Below are 25,208 nucleotides of genomic sequence, written 5' to 3' on the forward strand. Positions count from 1 at the left end.
ACTGGCTTTAGGCACGTTCATAAACACCTGAAAGAGTGTGACCTCTATTTGTACTTTCATGGTTGCCCTTGTGCTAAATTCACATAGAATTCTGTCTCACAGAGATTATCAAGAAACTCACCTGTAGCTATTTTGCTCACAAAGTTTTTTGTGCTTCATTAGCGAATTAAAATATTTATTGGGAAAAAAAGTCTGAACAAAGCAACCAGCAAAAAGTATCTGAGCAACTGAATAATTTCTGTATTATTCCTTATAAATAAAAAAACCTCAACAAAATCACTACTTAAAATAAGTGGGTAAATTGTTTAAGTCTGGAGTTGCAGTGAAATCTGCTGTGGGCTGGCCAGTAAATGATGCTGATATTTGTCCCTCATGCAGACAAATTCCTTTGAATAACATGATGGTCTGAGTAGAAAATCTCCAAAGCAGATCTTTGCTCTCCCACCCCCTACAGGCATTTCATGAAGCTCTATCAGACATTATGGTCCACAGTGGCCCACACAAGTCCAGGTTTGTGAGACAAATTTGTGCTCTTGTCTGATCTCTCCAGCTTTTCCTTTTTGGTTCAGCCAAGCCTTGACCTTCCTCCTCCCCTTTTGCACAGCATCTTTCCAGGCTTTCTCTCCATTCTCCATATACTAAAAACTAACAAGTTTTGCTATAAGCAAGGTCTCACAGAAGCCTATAAACTGTTTGGGTAGGTCTCCTTTAACAGGCAGGAAACATGAACCAGTTACATTTACAGATAACTGTCTTGCATGGCCCAGGCTTTTGTGAAAAAATACTTTTTTTTATCTTAGTGAAAGACTCATTGAATGACATTCATCAAATCAGCTCTAGATCCAAGAGCATAAATAATTGATACCCATTTTTATTCTGGATCCTTTACGATTCTCTTTCCCTCATGTGGATCTTCACCAGGGACAACAATTCAGCTCAACAACTGAGACAACCCTACTTAGGGAGAAAAAAATTGGCATTCTGGAGGTTCCTGTCTTCATCAGTTACATCAGGAACCCACTCTACGAGCTTTATCTAGATACCTAACTTTACCCATCTCAAATTAGGTAATTTGAACTCCGCCTATAAAGATGGAGTGTCATAAAGCTGAGAACAAATATTTGCCACAAAAAGCCAACATGTAACAGCAAACATCTACAAATGTTGAAGTACAAAGCCTACTAACGCAAAAATCAGCTGTTATAAACAGCTAACACCAAGAGGGACTGCGAGGTGGGAGCCCCGCAGAGACTGCTGCTGGGAGGATGCTCGAAGGATGCTCGGGGCCCTCCCGGGCAGCGGGAGCCGGAGCCCAGCGCAGAGTGGGCGGGCTTCGGGGAAACCGAAGAGTGCTGGTGCCACCTAGAGGGAACTATTCGCCTAAAACGTGGGAAAACCATTGCTGCGCATGGGGTCACACAGTGTGCCACAGAGTTACAGCACTGGGGAAGAAAACCCTAGAAAGAAGGGCTCTTACTGATGTGCAAACTACATATACAACTAGGAGCAGTAGCAGCGTACAACTTACATCTTTTCCTCAGCATAACTTTCAATTATAAATACAGAAGTTATACTTAAAACAACCAACTGCCGATTCCTCTTCCCTTCAAATCATTTCCCAGCCCCACAGCTGTACTCCTCCCCTTCTTCCTGCAATTATCTGAACTCTGAGGAAACAGCCAACAAACTGACCACATCTGGAAGTCGGATCCTGCTTTCCTGTGCTTATGTAGCAGCAGCCATGGCTGGAGGCAGCTGGATGGGGGGTGCCTTAGGTGTCCAGGAAGCACTGAGCGCACAGTCAAGTCTAGGGGATGCAACTCCACAGCCTGCTGCTGACCATAAGCTTTTCCAAATTAACCACCTGGAATCTAGTGTCTTCACATGTAACAAATCTGCTCTGCACTATAGCGGCAAAAGAACCAGCATCCACAAGTGATTCAAGCATTAACATGTCATTAAATCTTCTCATCACTAAATCTGCCACCTACAACCTATGGTTCACCATGATTTCAGCTATTACAATAACTTGCAGGGAGACTATGGAGCTTGGAGGAGAGTTGCTGATAGATGGACTCTGCAACTTGTTTATAGTACGTTGAAGTAATTTCTGAGCAAGTGTTGACCAAAACATTGTGGACCTCAATGCTTTCCTTAAGCTGCTGCACATGGTTGCTGCCATAGCTTGGTCTGCAGGCATGGCATTCATATTGTGGCTCTTACTTACCCCACAGGAAACCCCATGTTGCAGCAGTGCTGGAGCAATTAATAAGATATTAAAAGAGACCTGTTCTATCAGTAACAGTTGTAGTTTTTCTCAGACACTAATTTCTCTCTTCCCACCTATAAGTCTTGATGGAGTGCAGAACAAGTCTTGGCCCATGCCTACTAAATCCGTCTTTACCTGGCTTTGCTGCTAGCAACATTACAGTCAATACATCAAGGCTGGCAACAGGGTAGCATGTAGAATTAGTGCCTTGTACACTAAAGACCCACTTATAGAGGATTCCTGGTCTCTATTCCTTAAATAAAGCTTAATTCCTGAAGAAGTATTTGATATTAAATACCTGGTTCACTGACTTCCTCTGAGCTGTACCTCCAAGGCTCTGGTTAGTTAAATTTAGAAGATTACTGAAGTACCAAAAAGTTGTGTACCTCTCACTCTAAACAGGAACACAGCAAGATGCACTGCATGTCTTTGGGTATGTAGGGCTTTCCTGCTGGAGTACTGCTGTTATTCACCAGATCTATCCCCCAGTAGTATACCTGTAGGCCCTCTGGACTCCCCTGTCTCAAGGGCACTGTAACAGCCACATTCCTTATCCTTCAGTTTACAAATATTCCCAAAGTCCAAACACTACAGAAAAATATAGCTTGAGTACAGTGGAAGCCAAGGACACAGGCAGAATGCTGCAGGGCCATGCCATACAGCAGTATGGAGTCTTCAGACCATGATTTCACAAAAATGGCATCTGCACTGATCACCAAAATTGCTGAGCAAATCTATTTTAAATTTTAAGTTTGCTGTTCAGACAAAGGAAGGACCCTCTTTATGGGTCAGACTATTACTCCCCCTTACCTTATCTGTCTTGTGGAAGACATAAAAGGACCAGACTGCAGAGTCAAGGCTGCAATGCATCTCCTTTGTGTTTCAGAGAGGAGATAAAGCTGAATAGAAAGCAGTACATCAGCCATGTTTCAGAGACACGATGCAAGAGCAGACAACCTGCAGCTGTGGGGAATGTGCAGCACAAGAGGACAGGGCGCCTCAAGTCAGGACTTGCAGAAGCACATCGCTGCTGTGACCCACAGGCTGTCACAGGCAGCTCCTGTTCCATCACTGCTTGCAGAGCAGATGTGGTTGGTCCCTGCTTACACACGGTCTCCTCTGCCCAAACCAGCCACCTCAGCAGCACTTCTGAAATGCAGCCATGTGGGATGCAGAGATAAGCATGGCAGAGCAGCTGCTGACTGAGCTCCCCAGGTGTGGGGCTGGGGAGCAGTGACGGCAACACCCCTCCCTCTCTCCAGCACAGCCTGGACATGTTTGCCATCCCCCTGACTCATCAGCTGTGGGATGACCTACATATGGCCAGCCCCTCCCTCCCACTCCCCAGAAAAGTCCACTCACCTGCTTGATACCTTAATCTCCTGCTAATTACCCAAACCACATGGCCATGACATCTCTGAACCAGATGAGGATTCAGTTATACTGAATTGAGAAGAGCATTAGACTGAGCTCCAAAACGCTGACATAAATTATATTGACTTAACATACTTACTATAACATATTTATTATAATTATTATGTATGCAGATATAACCAGAGACCTACCAACACATGTTTTAGCAGAAAATGTGAACTCCAATGATTTTTTTCCCCAAAGGAATGGTATTGATGTCATGAGTACTTCAGTTGAGCATGTGCTGCTTTGTAAGATTCACTGATAGGATGGATTAATGCTGTCACATATGTAAAAGTAATTTAGGGAACATTTATAGCCTCTACTTAGGAAAGTACATTGGTAAAATATAAAATTTGGCTTTAAATCAAGCCCGATTACACCACAAAAAAAAAAAAAAAAAGAGAAAAAAGAGAAAAAAGATACTATATGGGTTTGGTAGCTACTAGGGATACAATTAAAGCGCCTATGATGTAACTTTATCTCAGGTGGGAAAAAGTCATCAATATCTTGGGAGGTACCACCATAGAGGGCAGCCATACCAGCATTGCGGAAGCAACTGGTATCAACAGTTCTTCCTGAAGTCAAAGGAACACCATTCATGCCTTAATCTCAGTCAGCTGCAAGGTGGTGTCCAACGCCTTATTCTCTTAATCTACTGATTTCATGATGGTTTGAAGTAGTGCTAAATACTAATAAAATTGGGTTATTCTATATTTAAAGACTTGGAAATACAATCCAAATATTTTTTCTGAAAATCTTGACTTAAAAATCTTATTTTACTCAAGAGCATTAATAAGTACTAACTTAAATATGCCCAGAATAAACACCATTAATTTTCTCACACATATAATGAAAAGTTTGAAGCACCTTTCAGTATCTTCTTGGAGGCAGTGAGGCAGATAATTGACTCGGTGATATTTGGTCAGATAAAACAAAAACTGAACAGAGATGGGGACATAGAATACCACAGAATTGCTCATGGCAGCTCCCAGGTGGGCAGGGAGTGATGCAACAGCGTGGGAAAACCCATGTTTCCGCTGGTTTTCTCCCAGAAATCCTCCAAGGTGGGATTAGAGGGTGGTACCCAGATGGACATGGACCTTCATCCAATGGGGAGTAGAGTGGCAAGGTCAGAAGATGCTGAAGGGTGGTCCAGCTGCTGGGATGAGCAGTGGGGTGGGGACTGGGATGACTGGGAGGGAGGTTGGGGACCTGGGGGGGCGCTGGGGACCCCATGGTCTTCAGGACCCCAACGATGGGTCTTGGGAGGTCAACCAACCCCAGCTGGGTGTTGGGAACAGTGGGGAGGATGGGAAGAGGATGGGAGTCCTGGGGCCATGGTCAGGGTTGGAGGAGCTGCCTCATCCCCTAAATAATCAGATCATTAATTAATTACTAAGGCCTGAGCAGCTCTGGGTAAGAACAAGCCCCAGGGATGGGCCTTTCAGTTGGGCATTGGGAGTGCTGGGGAGAGTGGGAGGTACATGCAGTCATGGCATGAAGGGGAGTTCCCCATCCCATTAATTAATTAGCCCAATGAATTAGCCCCTAATTAACGAGATCATTAACTGGTGCCTGCCCAGTAACACTTGAGTTTCTCTTGCAACAGGAAGTTTGACCTGCAAGAGGGCTGTGAGCAGGACATGCTTCACTGCAGGTCAGAGGGAATCACCTCCCTTTGGTGCCAAGCTGGTTTGGCTTCCTGGTGTCTCTGGACAAAAGAAAGCCAAAGAAAGGCTTTCCTTCTGGTCATGATGAAACTGAACATCTATTAGAATAAAATTCTGAACACAGGACCTCACACACGTAACGTCAAGGCAGTGGCTGACTAAGCATGCAATTGAGATGAGGCACACACACCTGGAGCCACAGAATCAATTAGGTAGAAAAGACCTCTGAGAACATTGAGTCCAACCTATGACCGAATATGACCATGTCACCAAGATCATGGCACTAAGTGCCATGTCCAGTCTTTCCTTAAACACCTCCAGGGATGGTGACTCCACCACCTCCCTGGGCAGCCTATTCCAGTCTATAATTACCCTTTCTGTGAAGAAATTCTTCCTAATGCCCAACCTAAGCCTTCCATGGCCCAGCTTAAAACTATGTCTTCTTGTCCTGTTGCCTGGGAGAAGAGACCAACCCCTACTTTTTAGGTAGTTGTAGAGAGTGATAAGGTCACCCTCAAGACTCTTCTTCACCAGGCTAAACACCTCCAGCTCTCTCAGCCACTCCTCACAGGACTTGTGCTCCAGACCCTTCACCAGCTCCATTGCCCTTCTCTGGACACGCTCCAGCACCTCAACATCCTTTTTAAAACAAGGAGCCCAGAACTGGACACAGTACTGGAGGTGCAGGCTCACCAGTGCTGAGTACAGGGGCACCATCACTTCCCTGGTCCTGCTGGCCATACTAGTCTTGATACAGGCCAGGATGCCATTGGCCTTCTTGGCCACCCGGGCACACTGCTGGCTCATGTTCAGCAGCTATGGACCAGCACCCCCAGGTCCTCTCCAGCCACTCTTCTGGAAGCCTGTAGCGCCACAGGGGGTTGTTGTGACCCAACTGCAAGACTTGCCACTTGGCCTTGTTAAACTTCATACAAGTGGCCTTGGGCCATCGATTCAGCCTGTTCAGATCCCTCTGGAAAGCATTCCTGCCCTCTAGCAGACCAACACTCCTGCACAACGTGGTGTTGTCCTCCAGTTTACTAAGAGTAGACTCGATCCCCTCATCCAGATCATCAATAAAGATATCAAACAGGACTGTGCCCAACACTGAGCCCTGGGGAACACCACTGATGACCGGCTGCCAACAGGATGCAGCACCATTCTCTGGGCCTGGCCGTCCAGACAGTTTTTGACGCAGCAAAGAGCGCCCCTGTCCAAGTGGGCTGCCAGCTTTTCCGAGAGACGGTGTCAAAGGCTTTGCTGAAGTACAGATAGACAACATGCCCCAGCGCAGCTCTGGGCACCAGCTGCAGGGACACCCCGCACCACTGTCGCAAACCCCAGCCGGCTGAGAAAGCCCCACCTTTCCCGAAAGCGGGAAGCGGAAGAGGCTCCGCGGCGGTGGGCGGGCTGGGGGCGGAGCGGGGCCGGGGCCGGAGCGAAGCGCGGGCGAGGGATGCTGCCGGTGCTGGCCACTGCCTGGTCCTTGCTGGCCGTCGCCTTCCTGGCCGCGCTGCTGCTCCTGCGGGCCCCGGCGTGGCGGTCCGATGGCCTCGGCGGGGTCTCCGACCTCTTCCACGAGCTCATTCGCTACGGGAAGACAAGGCCCCCGGGCTGGAGTCTTAATTACCTCGTGCCCAAGAGGTGAGGGGCGGCTCTTACCGCTATTGAAGCGCCGCGGCGATTACCGTGAGTGTGTCCCGGTTAGTGAACAGCACACGCAGAGAGCACCGCGGATATTTATAGAGTTGAGCTCAGCTTTGTTGCAGAACTGCTACTCTGATTTTACAGATGTGGAACCGAGGAGCATGGAGACTGCGAGCGATCATACAGAATCTGTGTTCTAAATGGGAACAAAAGCCTAATCGCTTGATTCGCAGTCCCATGCGAGATCCGTAAAACAAACCGTCCTGCAAGACTCAGGTCAGGCACCTGGGGACGTGGAATCCTGAGTGTAACTCTGTGCAAATATGCTGCAGGTTTACTGTCTCACACTGATTGTCAGACATTGCCTTCTCCCTTAAAGGTTTCTTTTTAAAATGTGAGTTAGCTAATAACACCATGGGAACAATAGCGATCTAGACCCTGCATGAACAGTCTCTGATAAGGCAAAAGAACCACCGTGTTATCCAAACACGTCTTAATAGATGTTTGATGCAATGAAATATATGTATATGTTTAGATGTTTAATGAATAATTATGAAGGAGGGAGAAAACCCCACATTTAAAGGTTTTAAAATGTTTCTGCTGTTATATATTATGGAATTTTTTAGGTTTTGATCAGGTGAGATTCATTACTCGAACTAAGAACTAGTCTTTGACTTGAACGTAGGCAAGATAGGATCTTGCAAGGCCAGCAGGACAGGACTGGGAGGCTGCTTAAAAGATCTGATCACCAGTAATGTAGCAATCTTATAATGTCTGACACATTTTATATACGTAGCTTTCAAACCAAATGTTGAAAAAAAAGTTTTGTGACACAGCATATTATTCATGGAAAGGTTGTAATGTAATATGTGGGTTATCAGGCTTCTTGATGCAGAAAATATCCAGGGACATGTTTAAACTCTGCAGTACCCTCAGCAAAAATAAGGGCTTATAAAGGCTTTGTCTTAATTGAAGTGTACTGCAAAGTGCCACATTCTTTAGGTGGGTTTTTGTTTGAGTTGGCCTTTCTCCAACAGAAGTTTCCCAACACCCCTTCTTAGGGAGGAGGGTGACTGAAGAACATACTTTTTCAGAGAATTGGTCTTGAGCTCTCAACACCTACAAAGCAATTCTGTTACTTGATTAGTGAATCCATAACACTTCTAGCTGAAGGAATAGAGAAGATCCTGAATGCATTGAGGCATTTTCTGTTCTATTCATTTGTGTCTTGTTTCCAAACAACCATTATATTTTCACTAGCCTGGGCTTGTTTTTAATTTTGGCATTCTATCTTGATTCATTGTCATATTTGGCAAATAGTGAAAATTCCTCTCCTTAAGGTATGGCACATGTACTAACTGCAGTGCTGGTTCACTCTGTAGGTCAGATATATCCCCAGTGTAATTGGGATTGCTGAAAGCTCACAGGGCGTGTGTCTGCTAAGCTGCCAGGACTTGTTTGTGTGCTGGTAGCAAAAATCAGTGTGTGTGGAGAAAGTTCCCTGGCGAGTGACAAGATATGATTCTACCAAGTAACAGGACAGCAGGGAAAGAGCTTGAAACTTGGAGGTGTCAATGAGTTTTTATCAATATACAAATTCTGTTTGTCTTATAAACAGAAAATGAGGGAGAGGGATTGAATTTTACTTCTGCTCTTGCAGATCAGCAGAGGAAATGCTGCTGTTTCTGCTTTGTAGAAGGAACTGAGGAGAAGTGATCATGTGTAGGAGTTACCAGCTGCTAATGGGCAAGGCACTCTGGAGCATGCAGGGATGCTCCCTACCTCTGTGATCTCTGTGGTGCTGTTGAGAGATACCTGAGCTGCTCTGGGAGGGGGTCACTTTAATTGGTTTCTCTAAGCAAGGGTGTTGTACCCCTACGCTCCTCTGAGAGAAAAGTTTCCATGAGGACAGTCTTCTCTTGACTATACAGTTATATCCTAGTTTTGTACCTATAGTTGCATTGTCAAGTCAAGGCCATCAGCATCTTCCCATGGGACGTATTTTAGCTCTTTGCAGGTGTTTCCAGAGGTCCTGCTTTGTATTCATAGCCAGAAGGACTTTTAATTTTAAAAGCAAAAGGAAATACTGGATCACCTAGTTTGAGCTGGATATTATAGGCTCTTTAACTCAATGCAGTTACCTGCCTTGACTGTCATGTGTGCATTTCAGTAATACATAGTGTGCTTTTATAAGTGCATTACAGGGTTGGGAGATTCTTTGTTTTATTCTTCAAAAAAACCCATGTGGTCTTACTCTGTAATCACCCAGTGGTGTTGATGGTCACAGCTTTTTTTCTATATGATTGTTGCAGACCTTGAATTTGCAGAGGGAAAAGATACTTAGAGCAGACTAATTACTTCTGGATGCCTTTTACCATCTGCGTTTGTAATTTATGAACTTTAACATGTTGTGTAGTGCACCTACTGGAACTGAGAAAAGTGGGAGTGGTGTGGCGTGCAGCAGCTTGGAAATGCCCAGAAACTTAATTGGATGTGCTTTTAGTGGTGTAAATTATAAAGAAAACGTTGTGTACATCATGATTAGTTGTGTCTTGAGGAATACCTTTGCAATGTGCAGTTTACACTTTCTCCTCTTTAGCACAGTTATGGTTAGTAATGTGAGCTAAGTTAGAGGTTATTCCAGGCAGCATTTCACTGGGGGAAAACGTGTTAGGGTTATTACTGCTTGGTACCACTGGTTCCTGAATTCTCTACTATTCACGTGGGCACCAAAAGGGAATGCACTCACCATCAGGCAAGCACGTCCTGCAGCTACATTTCCAACTAAGGAACGATGAGAACATTAATACATTAATGAAGACCTTTTTTGTTCCCACAGCTGGTTTACTCACTTTTATGTGGTTTCTGTGGTCTGGAATGGCAGTCTGCTGTACTGGCTCTTCCGAGCTGAGTTCCTTGGAGAGTCACTCCCATCATGGATTCAGGACATGCACCGTGCTCTTGGCAGAGATTCTCAGAGCGAGGACATGGGCAAGTGTTCCAGCTGTTATGATGCATCCATATAAATATTAGAAAACTCTATTACCAAAGCTGTGCTGAATTTGCATCCAAGTGCTACTTCATCAGTTGCTTTTAAACTAGGTGCCAAGTGACTTTCCTGGAATACCAAGTGCCTTTGTCCTTTGTAATTATTCAATATAGAAATCATTCTAATTTATGGATATGATGGCTATCAGCAGTCTTTTAACAGAAAGTGCCATTAGTACATTCTGGAAGAAATCTTGCTGTGGTCAGCAGTGTCTCACCTATACAAATATTTTCCCCAGTTAATTTAAAATGAGAGTAAAATTTTGCTGTGGGGAGGGGAAGCAATAGCCTTTTTGAAGCACTGTACAGGCTAAATTGTTCCTATCTGTCTCAAAGTTGCTATTTTTTATCTGCAAGCAGACAGTGAGTACTTCTCTGCTCTCCTGGTTCTCCTGCTCCTTTGGCTGCACAGCTGTCGAAGGCTTGCAGAATGCCTCTGGACCAGTGTGTTTTCCAATGGTTTCATTCATATTGTGCAGTATTACTATGGACTTGGTTTCTACATTGCCGTTGGCTCAACTGTGCTATGTCAAGTGCCTACTAATGTCAGGACTGGTAAGTGCCTGCTGAGTTATTACCAAAGATGCAGTTTTGCTCCCATTTGTTTCCGTATAGAGGGCTGCTTGTTTGAGAAGTGTGTTAACTGATGAGACATAAAAATACTTACTGGCATAGTTCAAAGTAACTACATTTCAGTATATCATTTGATCAGCCAGCGTTATACACAAAGACACACTTTCATGTTAACCATCACAGTTATTTCCTGAAAAACATCTCACAGAGATACTTTAAGGATCATTATCAATCAGTTTTGCATTGAGATACATATGCTTTATGCAGGACAGTAATTGGTACCAGTTCTCAAATGACACTATGCAAGTTTGGTTCTTTTGTTGTAAGCTTTGCTGTGAGTCTGCAAGGCTTCTTGGCCACCTCCTTTGTTTTCCATTAAGAACTTGCCATTGCTCTGCCTTGATTCAGTCTCTTCTCTCTCTTGTACTGTTTCCATTAATACAACAGAAATTTGTATTTTATGACTTGTTTCTGCTAACACATTCCACTGGGCTGCATAGATGAACCATGAGTTGGTTGTAGCACTCCTCCCATGACTAATTTTTGTAAGGCAGTCATTACCAAGTATGTAAGTTTAGTGAAGTTTTTAACCATTTACAACCGCATCAGTTCTAGTATAATCCAGGGATTTTTTTTTAAAGAACCTTCAGATTTCCTATGTGTAGATAAAACCTTTTTTTTAGTGAATCTGTGTTCTACTTTTTACATCCTGTAGATTCTTAGAGACGGTGCATTGGCTTGTACTTTGGAAATCATCCTTCATACACTTATCACTTTTTTGAAGACCTAAATGTTTCACACTCTGTGTACGTGTGTGTAGGCATGTGTTGTGTGTGTGCATGTATATATGTATCTCACTGTTAACAAGACAAAAAACTCTGTACTTACATGTTGACCATGACAATATGTTTAATTAGGATGATAATAGTTACAAATAGTGTTGAATATTGAGGTCTTAGACTATCAATTATGTATCATTCTACATCATGCTGCACTTCAAGCTACTGGATTAATAACTATGTATTTTAGAATAGAGCAGTTAAGGGAAATGAACTGCCAGCTGGGCACTTAAATGATGCGGGATTTAAAAGCAACTTTCAAGGGATTAGAGACTAACTAGTAGAATTTTGTAAGACAGTAACATTTAAAAAATGTATATAGTATTTTCAAATGATATTTGGGAAGTTACTTCCTGGCTATATATTAATAAACCATGTTTAATTCAGGAAAAGAGCTTTCCGTGCAGATCTGCTGGTATCACATTGTAGGAATTACGATGTACATTTGGGCCTCTCTTCACCAACACAGATGTCTTGTAATTTTAGCTAAACTTAGAAAAAACAAATCAGGTAAGATGTTTCATTCCTGTCAATTGTTTACTTGGAAAATTTTTCCTGGTTGTTTCAATAGGCTTCTATAGCTTCTAATACCTTAAAAATTAATGGTTTTCAGTTCCTTCAGTGTGCTGTTCTTTATAAGACTTTTGATAGATGAAATGAGGCTGTTTGGAAAAGAGATCGGATGGCTGAACTAGGGGGAAGGGGGGTGGTGTGTCTGTCTATATAGTTCTGTAGAACTTGAAATGAAGCTCTAGCTTCTAACATTCTAAGGACAGACACATCCTAATGGTTACAACTTGTGCCATTCCTTGGGGACCTCACTTCTGTTTCCATGTGGGCTAAAAATAGGTTTCCTTACTCTTTATTTGCATAGCCAGAGGTGGCATCTTATTTCATTAAGTGCAAAGCTGCCAGATCAGATGGAGGTGAATGATGATGATGATGATGGTAACTTTTGTAAGCATATTGTTCTGTCATCGTGAGAAGAAAAGTTTGTTTAATACATGTTCTCGATTAATTTCTTTCTGTTTCCTTGCAGGAAAGGTTGTAAGGCTGGGCTACGATGTTCCTTTCGGAGACTGGTTTGAGAGCGTGTCTTGCCCTCATTATTTTGCAGAGCTGCTCATATATGTTTCTATGGCCATCATGCTTGGATTTCAGAATGGGACGTGGTGGTGTGTAGTGATGTGTGTTCTTTTTAACCAGGCACTGGCTGCTGTTTTGAGTCACGAGTTCTATGAGAAAAACTTCCGTTCCTACCCAAAGCATCGAAAAGCATTTATACCACATGTTTTTTAGAATATTTTTTCTAAAGTATCTTTACGGTGTCTTAAAGTGGGAAATGTTTTCTATAAGGGAATAAGAGATTTATGGTATATTAAAGCCCAGATAAAATCACACATTTTCTCTGATTCTACCTTAAAAGCTCATAATTTTAATGACAATCCATTCATGTCACCAATTTATTTGGGGAAATGTCTCTGTGTATCATACAAGCTAAAAAAGGTTTACCGAAGGCTTGAATTCAAAGTGAAGAGATGCTAATTGGCTCTTTTATGTCTTGTGCATAAAACACTTGCTGTTGTGCAGCAAGTCCAAATATTTGTGAAAATTAATGAAAAGAGGGTGCAAAGAATCATTTGAACTACTGTATTTCATGTCTTGACAAATTAAGCGTATTTCTTTCCTAGTCTCTTTTCTTTGAATCACTTCAGAGGGAGGCAAATTTTGTATCTTTCTGTGCTTCCCTGTTGACAATTAAAACCAGCCACTGCTTTATGACTGTAAGCACAAAAACTGTGGAGAAATCTGTGGTGGAGGAATGACTCATGCTCAGCAGTGGAAATAAACAGACCCATTCTCTGCATTACCTCTTCTGCACCAAACTATTTTCACTCATCACTAAACTGGGAAAAAAAAATTTCCCTTTATCCCTAAACTGGGAAAATCGTGGAAGGTTCTCTGTCTAGAGAAACAGTAGAAGAGAATTTGCAGAAAATTATTGTTCCTGGTTATGGTTCTGTTGTCCTTATAGTGGGTTATTGGAATCCCTCATGTGTTAGAAGAGGCAGTTGTGCAGGATGGCCATGACCATGACTACATGGCTTTTTAAACAGATATAATGAACTGCTGAGGCAGAGAGCACACAGAAACCAGTACTTGACAAGCATTGCAAAGAAATTCTTTACTGGGGAGATGATGTCACTCAGCACAGGGCTTTTTTTTGCACTTAACTATTGAATATTTTGGTCCTTCTCATGATACTGAATGATCGGTTTTATGTGATGTAGCATATGAATGCTAGTGTTTCAGCATGTTGTCTACTTACATGCATACATTATTTTGTATATAAGAAGAATTTTTATACTGTAGTATATCTTATGAATTGCCTAATTAAAAGGTTATTATACTTTCTATTTCCATTTTGTATGATTTTTCAAAATTGATCTAACATATTTGCAAAACACAAGCAATCACTTTGCACAAAATGTGCCTCTCTTGGCTGTTGCATGCCTTTCCCTCTCTCCATCAACACCACCATGGAGCATCAACAGGCTTGTCTTGGGACCGCATCTTTCCATATTATTTTTTTAAGTGGTTCTCAAGAGGCTCCTTTGGCCTGTCTCCAAGCAAGTCCTGTTAAACTGGTCTTCTTATCCTGTTCACTAAACTGCTTCTCAGGAAGCACATTCCTGTCCTTGCCCAGAGGAGGGAGCATTGGGATGCTCGGCCCTCCTGGGGTCCCTGGGGAGAGCATTATCTGGAGTACTGCGTCAAGTTCTGGGCTCCTCAGTACAAGATAGATATGGAGCTCGTGGAGTAGGTCCAGTGGAGGGCATCAAACATGATTAAGGGTTGGAACATCTCTCTTATGAGGAAAGACTGAGGGACCTGGGCCTGTTCAGCCTTGAGATGTCTGAGAGGGAACCTCATCCATACATATATAAGTATCTAAAAAGGGGATGCCAAGTGGATGAAGACAGGCTCTTCACAGTAGTGCCTAAAAATAGGACAAGAGGCAAAGAGCAGAAACTGGTGCACGGGAGGTTCCACCTGAATATGAGAAAGAACTTTACTGTGCAGGTGACTGAGCACTGGAACAGATTGCCCAGAGAGGTTGTGGAGTCTCCTGCACTGGAGATATTCCAGAACCGTCTGGACACAATCCTGTGCAAACGTGCTCTAGGATGACCCTGCTTGAGCAGGGAGGTTGGACCAGATGACCCTCTGTGGTCCGTTCCAGCCTGACCGGTGCTGTGATTCCGTGCCCTGGGCTTGTGGCCGTGCCGGGGTCACACATACCCAAAGCGCTGCTGTGCACTTGGCCGTTTACGAGACCGGGACTTGCCCGGGCCGTTTCTAGGCGAGTTTTAAACCACCTCACGCAGCCGCTTCTTTGCCTCTCGTCCCGCAGCGCCCTTTCCCTGCCCGCAGGCAGCTTCGAACGACTGAGGGACGCGCTCGGACTCGCCCGCTCCCCGGGGAACGCTGCACAGCCGCCCTTGCCCGTTCCCTCGCGACGCCGGGAGCCGGAGGACGGGGTGGAAACCCACGCCCGGGTCTGGCCCCGAGCGCTGCGAGACCGCCCCGGTGCCCTCGGGACAGGGCGGCGTGGCCGGGGGTCAGCCCCCGCCGTGGCGGCGGGGCGGGGCGGGGGGCGGGACGTCCGTCGGCGGCAGGAAGTGGGTGGGGGCGGCCGCCGGGCCGCGCGGCGCGGGCGGTGACGCGGCGCCCTTAACCGGGGCATCGCCGCGCCCCCCCCGCACCGCGCTCGGCCGACATGGGGTCCCCGCCGCCGCTCCCGCGGGCCGCCGCAATGCTGCTGGCGGCCGCACTGCTGCTCGCGGCCCCGGCGCAGCTCGGCGCCACTCCCGAGGAAGAGCCCGGCAGGAAGGAGCCGCCGCCGCCGCCACTGCCGGCGGCGAAGGGAGCGGAACCGCGGGCTGAGGTGAGGCGGGGACGGGCCGCGCTGTGCCCCCCGGGCTGAGCCCCGCGCGGGGCGGCGGGGCCCGCGCACCCCCCGCGGCAGCGCTCGGTTGGCGGTGCCCCGCGCCGTCCGGAGGCCATCGGGCTCCGAAATCCCCCGCTTTCGGCAGGAAAAGGGAGGGCTGCAGGGCCACCGCGTCCTTCCCCTTTTCTGCTAAAAGAGAGACATCTAGGTCTGACATGGAAAAGGGGTCAGTGCTCTCTTTCCCCTACAGAAGCAGCTGAAAGCAGGTTTTGTTGCTACTCCAAATCTGCCAGTTTTTCCCCTTCAACATTTAGTATCAGTTCCTTTGCGTTAAAACTTGTTTAACAGTGTTCTCGGTGAGGGGATTCTGGTGCCGGCTGATCACACAGGGGGATGGAATAATTAGTGACATACGGTTTGGCGTAGCACGTCGAGCACGGCAGGTGGCACATACCCAAACTAAAAAGTTACAGCCCTGCAAAAGGTGAAGGAGCTCTGGGAAGTCAGTGTGTCACACAGAGTATGGGAGTTTCTAAATATCAACATCGAAAAACTTGGAGCACTGCTGAAAGTGGAATGCTGGGAAGCCGCCATGTCAAAACACGTTGCAGTCTGTCTCTGCTGGTAGATGTGCTGGAACACGCTTTTTCAGCCATTCCTGGTCAGGGATGTGAACATCAACTTACAGATCTTGGGCCTCGCTTGTGATCATAGATATCTTACTTCGTGTACAAGTAAACACTTTGGTGAGTGAGTGGGAACAACCGGAGTGTGCTGGTCCGGTTTCACCACTGGAAAGTCTTCGAGTTAGTTTTCAACAAACATAGAGCAAGTGCAGAAAAAGTTGATGAAAACTTGCACAAAATTTGGCTTGAGTACAAACTGAAAGAGTGGAAACCTAACTAGATATTAGGAAGAAATTCTTTCATGTAAGGGTGGGTGGTGAGGCACTGGAAAAAGTTGCGCAGAGAAATTGTGGCTGCCCCATCCCTGGAAGTGCTTAAGGCCAGGTTGGATGGTCCTCTGAGCAACCTGATCTAGTGAAAGGTGTTCTTGCTCAGGGCAGGTTGGTTGGAAGGGACCTTAAAAATCATCTCTGAGCTAAAGCAGCTTTCCTCATGTTTTCTTATAATGGTGGTTCTCATGTTCTGGTAATAGCGTGCATGGTGAAGTAATGTTTTAATAATCAGAATGTGATCTGATCCTCTTGCTAAGTACCTAACTGGCAATTTGAGGTAGGTGGCAACCAGGAACTAGTTAACAATCATTAATGAGCATGAGAGGTGTATATACTTAAAATGTCACTCTACCCAGTATGGTATGACAGGAGAAATACAGGGCACAGTACTTCTGCGTACTGACTATTCAAGCTTAATTAACTAGTGTCTGGATTTGGTTGTTTTTTTTTTTCTCCTCCTCCTTCTTCTTACAGAAAGGGTCCTCACCAGTTGCTCCAGTTCACATTGTCAGTGAAGAGTCAGCTGACAAGACTAATCTGGGCTTTATTCATGCATTTGTGGCTGCTATATCTGTCATCATTGTGTCAGAACTGGGGGACAAGACCTTCTTCATTGCAGCCATCATGGCAATGCGGTACAACCGTCTGACAGTACTGGCTGGTGCTATGCTTGCCTTGGGACTGATGACATGCTTATCAGGTTAGCACTCTTTTGTCTTTTGTTTTATCTCTTAAAATGTGCTGGGTAACATATTACTAAAAAATCATAATTGAAATTGGAATGCAGGTAGTACGTTTATTCACTTTTCTATTTTGAAGGGAGTGTCGAGCTTTTCCTGGGGATCGTGGCTCAGATGGACTATTTAGGCTCTTGGCTCTAATGAGGTCTCTGCACTCCCTGGGCCTCAGTATGAGTTTAAGGAAGAGGAATGGGATCGAGAGCCTAAGCACTTCCTTTGGGTTTTGGGCCACTAGTTTCCTTTTTATTTTTAGCTCCTGTTAAATTTGTGTGCCTAAAGGGAATGTGGGAGTGACTTCTGGTTTTTGTCCTAAGGCAAAAGATTCTTTATATGATGACAGATTTCCCTTGTCTGACTTGTATTCCTGTATGTGTAGCTGTCTGAATTTGTGCTGGAAGCTGCATAAGTGGAAGATGGGGGGGGCGGGAAGTGAGATATCAGGTGACACTTGAGGAACCTGTAGCTGTGGGCACTTACGTAGCTTTGATTGTAAAATGGAGCAGCCTTCAGGTATGTCAGATGCAGCATAAAGTTTGTCTGTGTGCTCATTTCTAACCATGCCCATTTCAGAAACATTTGAAATACTGTTGGTTGGTTTATACACACTGGAAACAGCCAATTCACTGGCTTCAGGCTGCTTGGCAACTGTTTCTGTGAATGATTTTTGTGTGCGTAGCTATTGCTTTGTACACTGCTGCAATTATTGCAGTCTTAGAGCAGTTTCCATTTACACTGTATGTAATTTCTCCTGCCCATTATGGCTATCTCTTTTTCTCTACACTAAATTTTTCTTCAAATCTGTCTTGATGCTTTTTTCATAAAAGCTTTATTTTCTTGTTCCATTCCCCAGTGTAAAGGTTCCCAACTCTTTCTTTCTTTTCAGAAAGGAGCCTGACTTCTCCCTCCCCCACCCCCTTCCTTTTCCCCTCTCTCCAGTGCCCTTGTTTTGTACAAGCTGAGTTTGGAAACTCCTGGGGAGTTTGCACACCTTGACTTCATGAAGATATGCTCGCTTAAACTCACTAGCTCCAAGTAATCACTACTTAGAATATTTTTTCAAGGTGTGCTTGACAAAATAAGCTGGCTTATTGTTCTGATTATTTCATTGTGCTTGTGCTTATATATGTAAGTAATGCTAAAAAAATGACAGTTTTTTGTATAGTTTCTTGTATTGCTTTATGGTAGTACTTTTTCAATCTTTTAAAAAAGTTTGGTTTAACTCCTTCTGGTTTATTTAGCTGTGCAACTAATACTGCTACTCGTGTATGTATGTGCTGTGCGTCCAAGTAAGAAGCCTGATTAATTTTTTTTATATTCTTAATTTTGTTTCTTCTCATTTATATAGTCCTTTTTTTGTCAAAAACGTGGTAAATGACGTTACGTTGTGAAAAAGCAAATACTTCATCCTGGATACGTGTTTCTTCTTGTTTAAGAACTTAGTTTTGTCTTAAGTCGATCACCTTCAATACCCATAAGAGATATGCCATGGAGGTCACTTTTTGGTCTGCAAGTAGGATCAGTGTCATTGAAATAAAGAAAGAACAAAGTTGGTCACATTGGGGGTCTTTGGGGAGTGTGGGAAACGGGAATAGTAATGTGCATGTATTTGCACTTAGCAGAGGAAGAGAGGCCTGGATTTATCCAACTGGGTGATTTGTAGATTTGCCTGGTAGATTTAAGTTGTAGAAAATGGTAATTCTAACTTTATTTGATAAAAGATTGGAAAGAGATGCTATTCAACACATAAATGGAATTAACTGGTATACACTGTGACTAAACTTATGTGGTTACAGATGGTAGTTTCATGGCATGCTTGGAGAAAGGCAGGACTTCCATAGACCTTGATGGGAAAGATAATGGTTGTTTGGAGTGGCTCTTGGGAATAGCAATACCTCAACTTTGGCTAGTGTGCATTGTCTCTGTGTTAGTGGACTTCAGCCTCTGGCACGACCAGTAACAGTTAAAGTTTCTAGAGTGTTGTTACCTTGCAAAAACATTTAGAAAATTATACAAAACTAACAAAAGATACAATATTTATTTATTGGTGGATATTTGGATTGCAGACTTTGCCAGCAAGCATTTTTCAGATGTGGGAAAAACAGTTATGATCCACATGTTTATTTTTTTAAACGATGTATTTGTTTTCTTTTCAGTTTTGTTTGGCTATGCCACCACAGTTATTCCTCGTGTGTACACATACTATGTGTCAACGGCACTGTTTGCAATCTTTGGCATCCGAATGCTTCGGGAAGGCTTGAAAATGAGTCCAGATGAGGGTCAAGAAGAGCTGGAGGAAGTTCAAGCAGAAATTAAAAAAAAAGATGAAGAAGTAAGTCAGAAACTTTCTGGAAATTACAGCTGGTGGAATAGTTACAGCTGTGAAGCTGCAGAACAGCACTGTCATGTTTGGAGTGCTCAGCTGTGTCTTGATAGTCTGACACAGAAAATGTGTGGTAAATCGGGCAGAAGTGGCCTCTGGAGGCTCTTTCAGCAGGTGATTCTAGTTCTGTGGCAAACCTGACTTCTTAGGAGAGAAGGAACTTTATATACATAAAGTGGGTGGGTTTTGGGTGTTTTTAATGCATTACTAGTGGAGGGGACACCAGCAGTTTACTCTTGGTTCTACTTTTATTTCTTTTTGTGGTCAGGCTCTTTATTTGCAAGTAGTCCAAGATGCACAGTAACCAGGAGGTCAGAGCTGATTACAACTATATATATGTGTGTGTGTTTACACACACGTCTGTGCATATAAATAGCTTTTTTTTTAATGGTGACTTTATATAACTAATACACTGATAATGCAGCAGTCAGTGGCTAATAACATTCTAGAAACTAAAGGTCTAGCTTTACTGTTAAGTGTTTCATTTGGGTTGTTTAGATGATGTTTCTAGTGTTATGGTTATTTCTTTTTTTTTTTTTTTTTTCCCTGTGTCTCCTGCAGCTTCAGAGAACTAAACTATTAAATGGGCCAGGAGATGTGGAATCAGGGCCAGGCACCACTATACCTCAGAAGAAGTGGCTACATTTTATTTCTCCAATCTTTGTTCAAGCTTTTACTTTAACATTTTTAGCAGAATGGGGTGATCGTTCCCAATTAACAACCATAGTCTTGGCTGCCAGAGAGGTGAGTGTTGCCGAATGTCTGCTGGTTTTTGCCCTCTTTGGGTTACCCATACAGAGGTGAGAAAGACAAAATACTCTTGCAGGAGGTGCCAGATTTGCACCTGCTTTACTTGGTGCTACAGCTGTGCCAAGACCTGAAAATAAATGCCCTGAAGCTCTGTGTAGTATTAAAACTATTGTTACATGATTGGGACTGCACAGGCATTTCAGAAAATAGTTGCTTTATATCATGCAGCTGAAATCAATTGGGTTTTGTTACAGTGTTGAGAGATGTTACAGAACAGATGTTTCTTTGCTCTGTGGTCATATAGTTTTCACTCAATAACTTAAAAAAAGATACTTTCACTCCATCAAACTTAAAGCTGCTCGAAAGATACGTCTTGTTAAAAATCTGAATTAATATGGTACAGTGTATAGAAGGAACATAAACTCTTAAGTTGCTGTGCAGTAATACTGTAAATTAAATTTTACTCATCATGATGATTAGAGTGTATATAACTGTATTATATTCAGAGGAAAATGAAAGTTTACAGTCAGCCTTTTAATAAACGTAAGTAGCTTGCCTGTGCCCTTTCATGCATTGAGATAATTTACATTTTTTCCCTAGGACTCATGCTTCTTTCAGGTGCACCTTCAGACACTCCCTAGGGATAAATCAGGGCTGTGTAATGAAGGAGACTGTAAGCTGTAGGAACCTCTTGTCTTTGGTACAGTGAAGGGAAGGTGTTTAGAGCTAACAGCAGGTGAGGATGTCAGGCAGTTATATGCCATCTTGGAAAAAGGGAACCACTACACCTCTGCCCAATTTGCCAGGCAAGTTGCTTAAGCCCATCTTTTCACAAGGGGTCGTTGACTTCTGGTTTGCGTTTTCTGAGTGTCCAATTAGGAAGTGTCCCCTTAGGAAGTGTCTGTCAGACTCTTTGGTCTGATTTGTGAAGTGCTGAGCATTGCAGTTAAAGACTGTGGGCTGTTGTACCTGTAGAATATGACGTGTTCACAGGAGTGCTACCAAAACAAATACTGCAAAAAATGAATTGACAATATCTTGATATTGGCTTTCAAAATCAGTGAATGATTATGATCTGGATCTTTTCTGTTTTATCTGTGGGAATGTTTTATACCCATTTGTTTCATAATATATTCAGATAAGTCCTTGTCTGTGAAGTACTAAGATACATAGCAGGAGCATTACAGAAATGCTTATGAGGAAATAAATTATCTTAATATGGAGATTTGAGCAGTGTGATAAGTCAGTTGTGCCCATACGTTCTGCAGTGAAAAGAAAACAAAATACTGTGTAAGTGTTCATTGAGTGAGTAGTGTCCATCCTGTCACATCAAACAAACAGGGTTCATTTGGAAGGGGAAAAAAAGTGATAATTTGGTTTAGTGCATACACGAAGGGAATGACTTCAGTCTGCCTTCACGAACCTAGTCCTGGCAACAGTCTCTAAGAACTAGATTTCGCACCTTAATAGCTTACTGCATAAGAATTGTTCATTTGTTTAAGGAAACTGAAAAGAAAACTGTGTCCTACTAGAATGGGTTTGTTTCAGCTGCTGTGTCTGAGTCCTGTTCCTGGAGACGCTATGCTGAGGGAAGCCATTGTAACTTGTTACCTTGTAGGGAATGGAATGGCAGGTGAAATCCACCTTCTGCCAGTGAGGGCTGTATAGATAATTGCTGACTGCAGGGAAACAGAGATTTCCAGGAATTTTGGGTCCTGACCTGGAGGCAAGTGTGTTCTGCTGGCACAGCTCTCCTTCTGACCTGCATTTCTTTTTCGTTTCTTACCTGTCTGCTTGGTGCTTGCCACCTCTTCTGACTGGCTTGTTTGCCACCTCTTCTGACTGGCTTGTGGTTTTGGTTCTTTTGTGCAGTCAGTGTTATCTTTTCTTCAAACCATATAATTTCTTAGACAGTTTTGCTGTTTGTCTGTTTGAGATTCCATGCATTCCTCAGGTTATGGCAGTAGCTTTTTTTTCCTTTAGAAGTGTCACTTAGAGACGAGCAGAGGACTCAGCTCTACTTTCCTTCATTCATCATTGTATAGCAGAAAGTAATGCTCCTTTCTTGCCTTTATGGTCATTAGAAGATTGTTTCTATTTCTGAGGTGTTCAATGCATATACTGTCCTAAACTGTGTGATTTCTAAGGTGATCTGAGAAACCTCTTCATGTAGTGCAGGTGTTCACATATTGAGTTATGCAGGGAGGCAAAGTTAACACACTTGTTATGTAGGGAGGCAAAAAGCTGTTGTTGACATTAAACTTTGAAAACAGCTTTTATCCCTTGGACTTAAAATCTTTCATGCTTTGCACTTTGTAGGATGGAAGGGGGCAGAGTGTGGAGCACAAGTGTATGAAGCTTGGCAAAGGACCTGTAATGTTTTAGCTGCTGAAAGCCGTCATTTGCAGTTCAAGGATTTATTTTTCTCTTTCTTTATAGTTAGGTTGGTGTTCTTCAAGCTGATGCATATTGTGTTTCTCAACAGCTACCACCTTCCCTCTAGAGGTTGCTTGACTGTTTAACTACAGCAGAGGGATTTCTGGATCTGTATTTAATGACTTGAAGATGCTGCTTTGTTGAAATATTCTATATGCTCCTATCTTAGTCAGGTTTAGATTTAAGTCTGCCTCACTAGCTGATGTACAGTTACTGGTCTTTAAGGCAGTGCTGGATAGCAGAGCAGAGGAATCACCTGAGAATATCCTCCTTGCTTGGCAGCGTGCAACCAGGGAATCCAAGCATTGCTCCTCCATGGCAGGAGGTTGTCGTAGGACCAGTGGGTTTTCAACAGTGCTGATTTACCCCTTGGTGTTTTTTTTCCCCTCAGGACCCCTATGGTGTGGCAGTAGGAGGAACAGTGGGACATTGTCTATGCACTGGTTTAGCGGTTATTGGAGGGAGAATGATAGCACAAAAAATTTCTGTTAGGACTGGTAAGTGAAAACTCACTCCAACTGAAGAAATGTGTTAATGCTGGTAATGTTTGTGGTGTAAATAACTACATGTTTGGGAACAGAGTTTCTCAAAACTCTTGGAAAATCCATAAAAACTGGTGTGGGTTTTGGGTTGGCTTTTTGGGTCTGCCTTCCATCCCACCTTGTTTTGCTTCACTATTAGCTAGCTTGTAGGAGACCAGAGGAAGGAAATACATTATTTTAAATAGTTGGTATTTATTTTTTGACAGTGGATAATAGAAATTCTGTTGCAATTCTGAGTCCAGACCTTCAGATGAGGAAGAGAACTACATACTTACAAGTTATACCAGCCATATACAAGCCTTAAAAGCTATTGTGTGTGTGACATAAATGTTTTTTAATTGTACCTGCTAAGTGCAACAGGCAGAACCAGTACAGTTACATTGGGTTGTTTGGTTTTCCTTAGCTTAGGTTGCAGTTTGCTTCCCCTGTCAGTCCTGTGATGTGGTGAGATTTCTTGCTCCCAGGGATAATTCTGTGAATCTGCTTCATATAAATGTTCATTCAGAATAATTGTTCTGTAGTTGCACAGGTGGTAAAAAGCCAACTTCACTGCTAAAAGTGAAATGTGCGTTCTGTTGTGTTTGTTTGCCAAGGAAATTGGTGACAAAATGCTAATCTAGCAATGGTTTAATATGCTCCAAGCACAATGTGGATCTTTAGCTGCAGGAATAGCCTTAGGTTAAAACAAATATCTTTTTAGCCTGTTAGTTTGTTTAGAGAAGAGTAGGAGAACATGCACAGTGGTGCTTTCCTAGAATACTGTCCCAGCCTCTAGCAGATCGTGGCCATTGGAAGCAGTTAATGGTCTTGATACTCTTTCTTTCAGTGTAGTTACTTAAACTGTGCAAAAAATGCTAATTATGTCTCTTAAGTGATGGCTTGCTCCAGCATAAGAATATTGTATCCTACTTGGATATTTGGAAGGTTATTTGGAAAAATAATCTTATTAATTTTATTAACCTTATTTATTAAAAAAAAATCTGTAATATGTCATAGAAGTTAATTACTTTTTGGTATCTAATTTCTTGGCTTCTGTTTTCTTTTCAGTGACAATCATAGGAGGCATTGTCTTCTTAGCATTTGCATTTTCTGCACTATTTATAAGTCCAGACTCTGGTTTTTAAATTTTTTCATTGTTGTAAAAGAACAAGGATTGGAAGCATCAAGCAGTTATCCTTGTGCATTTTTGTATATAATGTAAAGAAGTCTAGTTAAACAAGAGCTGAAGATGAGACACTGAATTTTTTTATAGCGGATGATTCATGGGACTGACGCATTTACGGACAGCTTCTGCAGTGGAGATCTGCTTATTGTCTGGTTTGTTTATGCTGTGGTGCCTGCTCCCGTGGTGGGATTTGAGTGGTTTTCTCGCTTGCTGGACCTGGCTCAGCTGAGTTTGGGGATCTACTCTCCTAAGTATGAGCATTCCTCTTTTCTTCCTCTGTTACACACAACCACCTTTCCTGTTTCTTCAAGAGTTGATTCTTAAGGCCTCTCAAAGCAGACTGTCTTATTCCATGTTGCTCGGAAGGTGTTGAGGAGAAAACTGCAGGCTTCCACCTCCAAAGATACTGGTTCCACGGTGTGCCTGAGGCTGGATAATCTAAGCAACAAGAAACTTGGGAGCAGTTCCTATACCATTCAATGGCTGAGCCAACCAACACAGAATTTTATAAACTTAATTTAGAGGGAAAACTTCTTAATCAGGGATTTTTATCAGGAAATTGATGTGTGGTGATTAACAACCTACTGTGTTCAATATGCAATCTGGCTGGAGCTAGTATGATTTGACTTTTTAATTTTGAAATATTACTGTATACAGAAAGTAATAAAGTAATAAAAGTGGTCCAGCTTAACAATGTTCCATTCCCAGGATTGAACAGTAATGGAATTCTTAGGTTTAGATGTGTTCCTGGTTTTTTTCTTTTTAGGAATAGACATGTAATCTGGAAGAGTATTAATAAAACATAGTGTCTCCATTTGTGTTA

At 43.2% G+C, this 25,208-nt stretch overlaps 2 protein-coding genes across 5 annotated transcripts; both read left to right on the top strand.

Moving 5' to 3' along the window:
* Positions 1 to 6,768: 6,768 nt before the first annotated feature.
* SRD5A3 (steroid 5 alpha-reductase 3) lies at positions 6,769 to 13,883 on the top strand. Of its 4 annotated transcripts, none has more exons than XM_032686607.1 (5): positions 6,769 to 6,999; positions 9,842 to 9,993; positions 10,411 to 10,605; positions 11,850 to 11,972; positions 12,502 to 13,878. In XM_032686607.1, the coding sequence occupies exons 1-5, from the start codon at positions 6,812 to 6,814 to the stop codon at positions 12,759 to 12,761; spliced, it is 918 nt and encodes a 305-aa protein (XP_032542498.1). In that variant the 5' UTR covers positions 6,769 to 6,811; the 3' UTR covers positions 12,762 to 13,878. The 4 variants fall into 4 exon arrangements, with proteins under 4 accessions (XP_032542498.1, XP_032542500.1, XP_032542497.1 ...); XM_032686606.1 differs by having other exon boundaries at positions 6,794 to 6,999; positions 10,408 to 10,605; positions 12,502 to 13,883; XM_032686609.1 differs by lacking the exon at positions 11,850 to 11,972 and having other exon boundaries at positions 6,774 to 6,999; positions 12,502 to 13,883.
* A 1,327-nt stretch (positions 13,884 to 15,210) lies between these two features.
* Positions 15,211 to 25,208, top strand: TMEM165 (transmembrane protein 165). The gene is made up of 6 exons (XM_032684712.1): positions 15,211 to 15,411; positions 16,847 to 17,072; positions 19,266 to 19,441; positions 20,054 to 20,236; positions 23,070 to 23,175; positions 24,268 to 25,208. Exons 1-6 carry the CDS (start codon positions 15,244 to 15,246, stop codon positions 24,342 to 24,344), a joined length of 936 nt encoding a protein of 311 aa, XP_032540603.1. The 5' UTR covers positions 15,211 to 15,243; the 3' UTR covers positions 24,345 to 25,208.

This window comes from Chiroxiphia lanceolata, chromosome 4 (genome assembly GCF_009829145.1).
Source record: "Chiroxiphia lanceolata isolate bChiLan1 chromosome 4, bChiLan1.pri, whole genome shotgun sequence".
Classification (NCBI taxonomy): domain Eukaryota; kingdom Metazoa; phylum Chordata; class Aves; order Passeriformes; family Pipridae; genus Chiroxiphia; species Chiroxiphia lanceolata.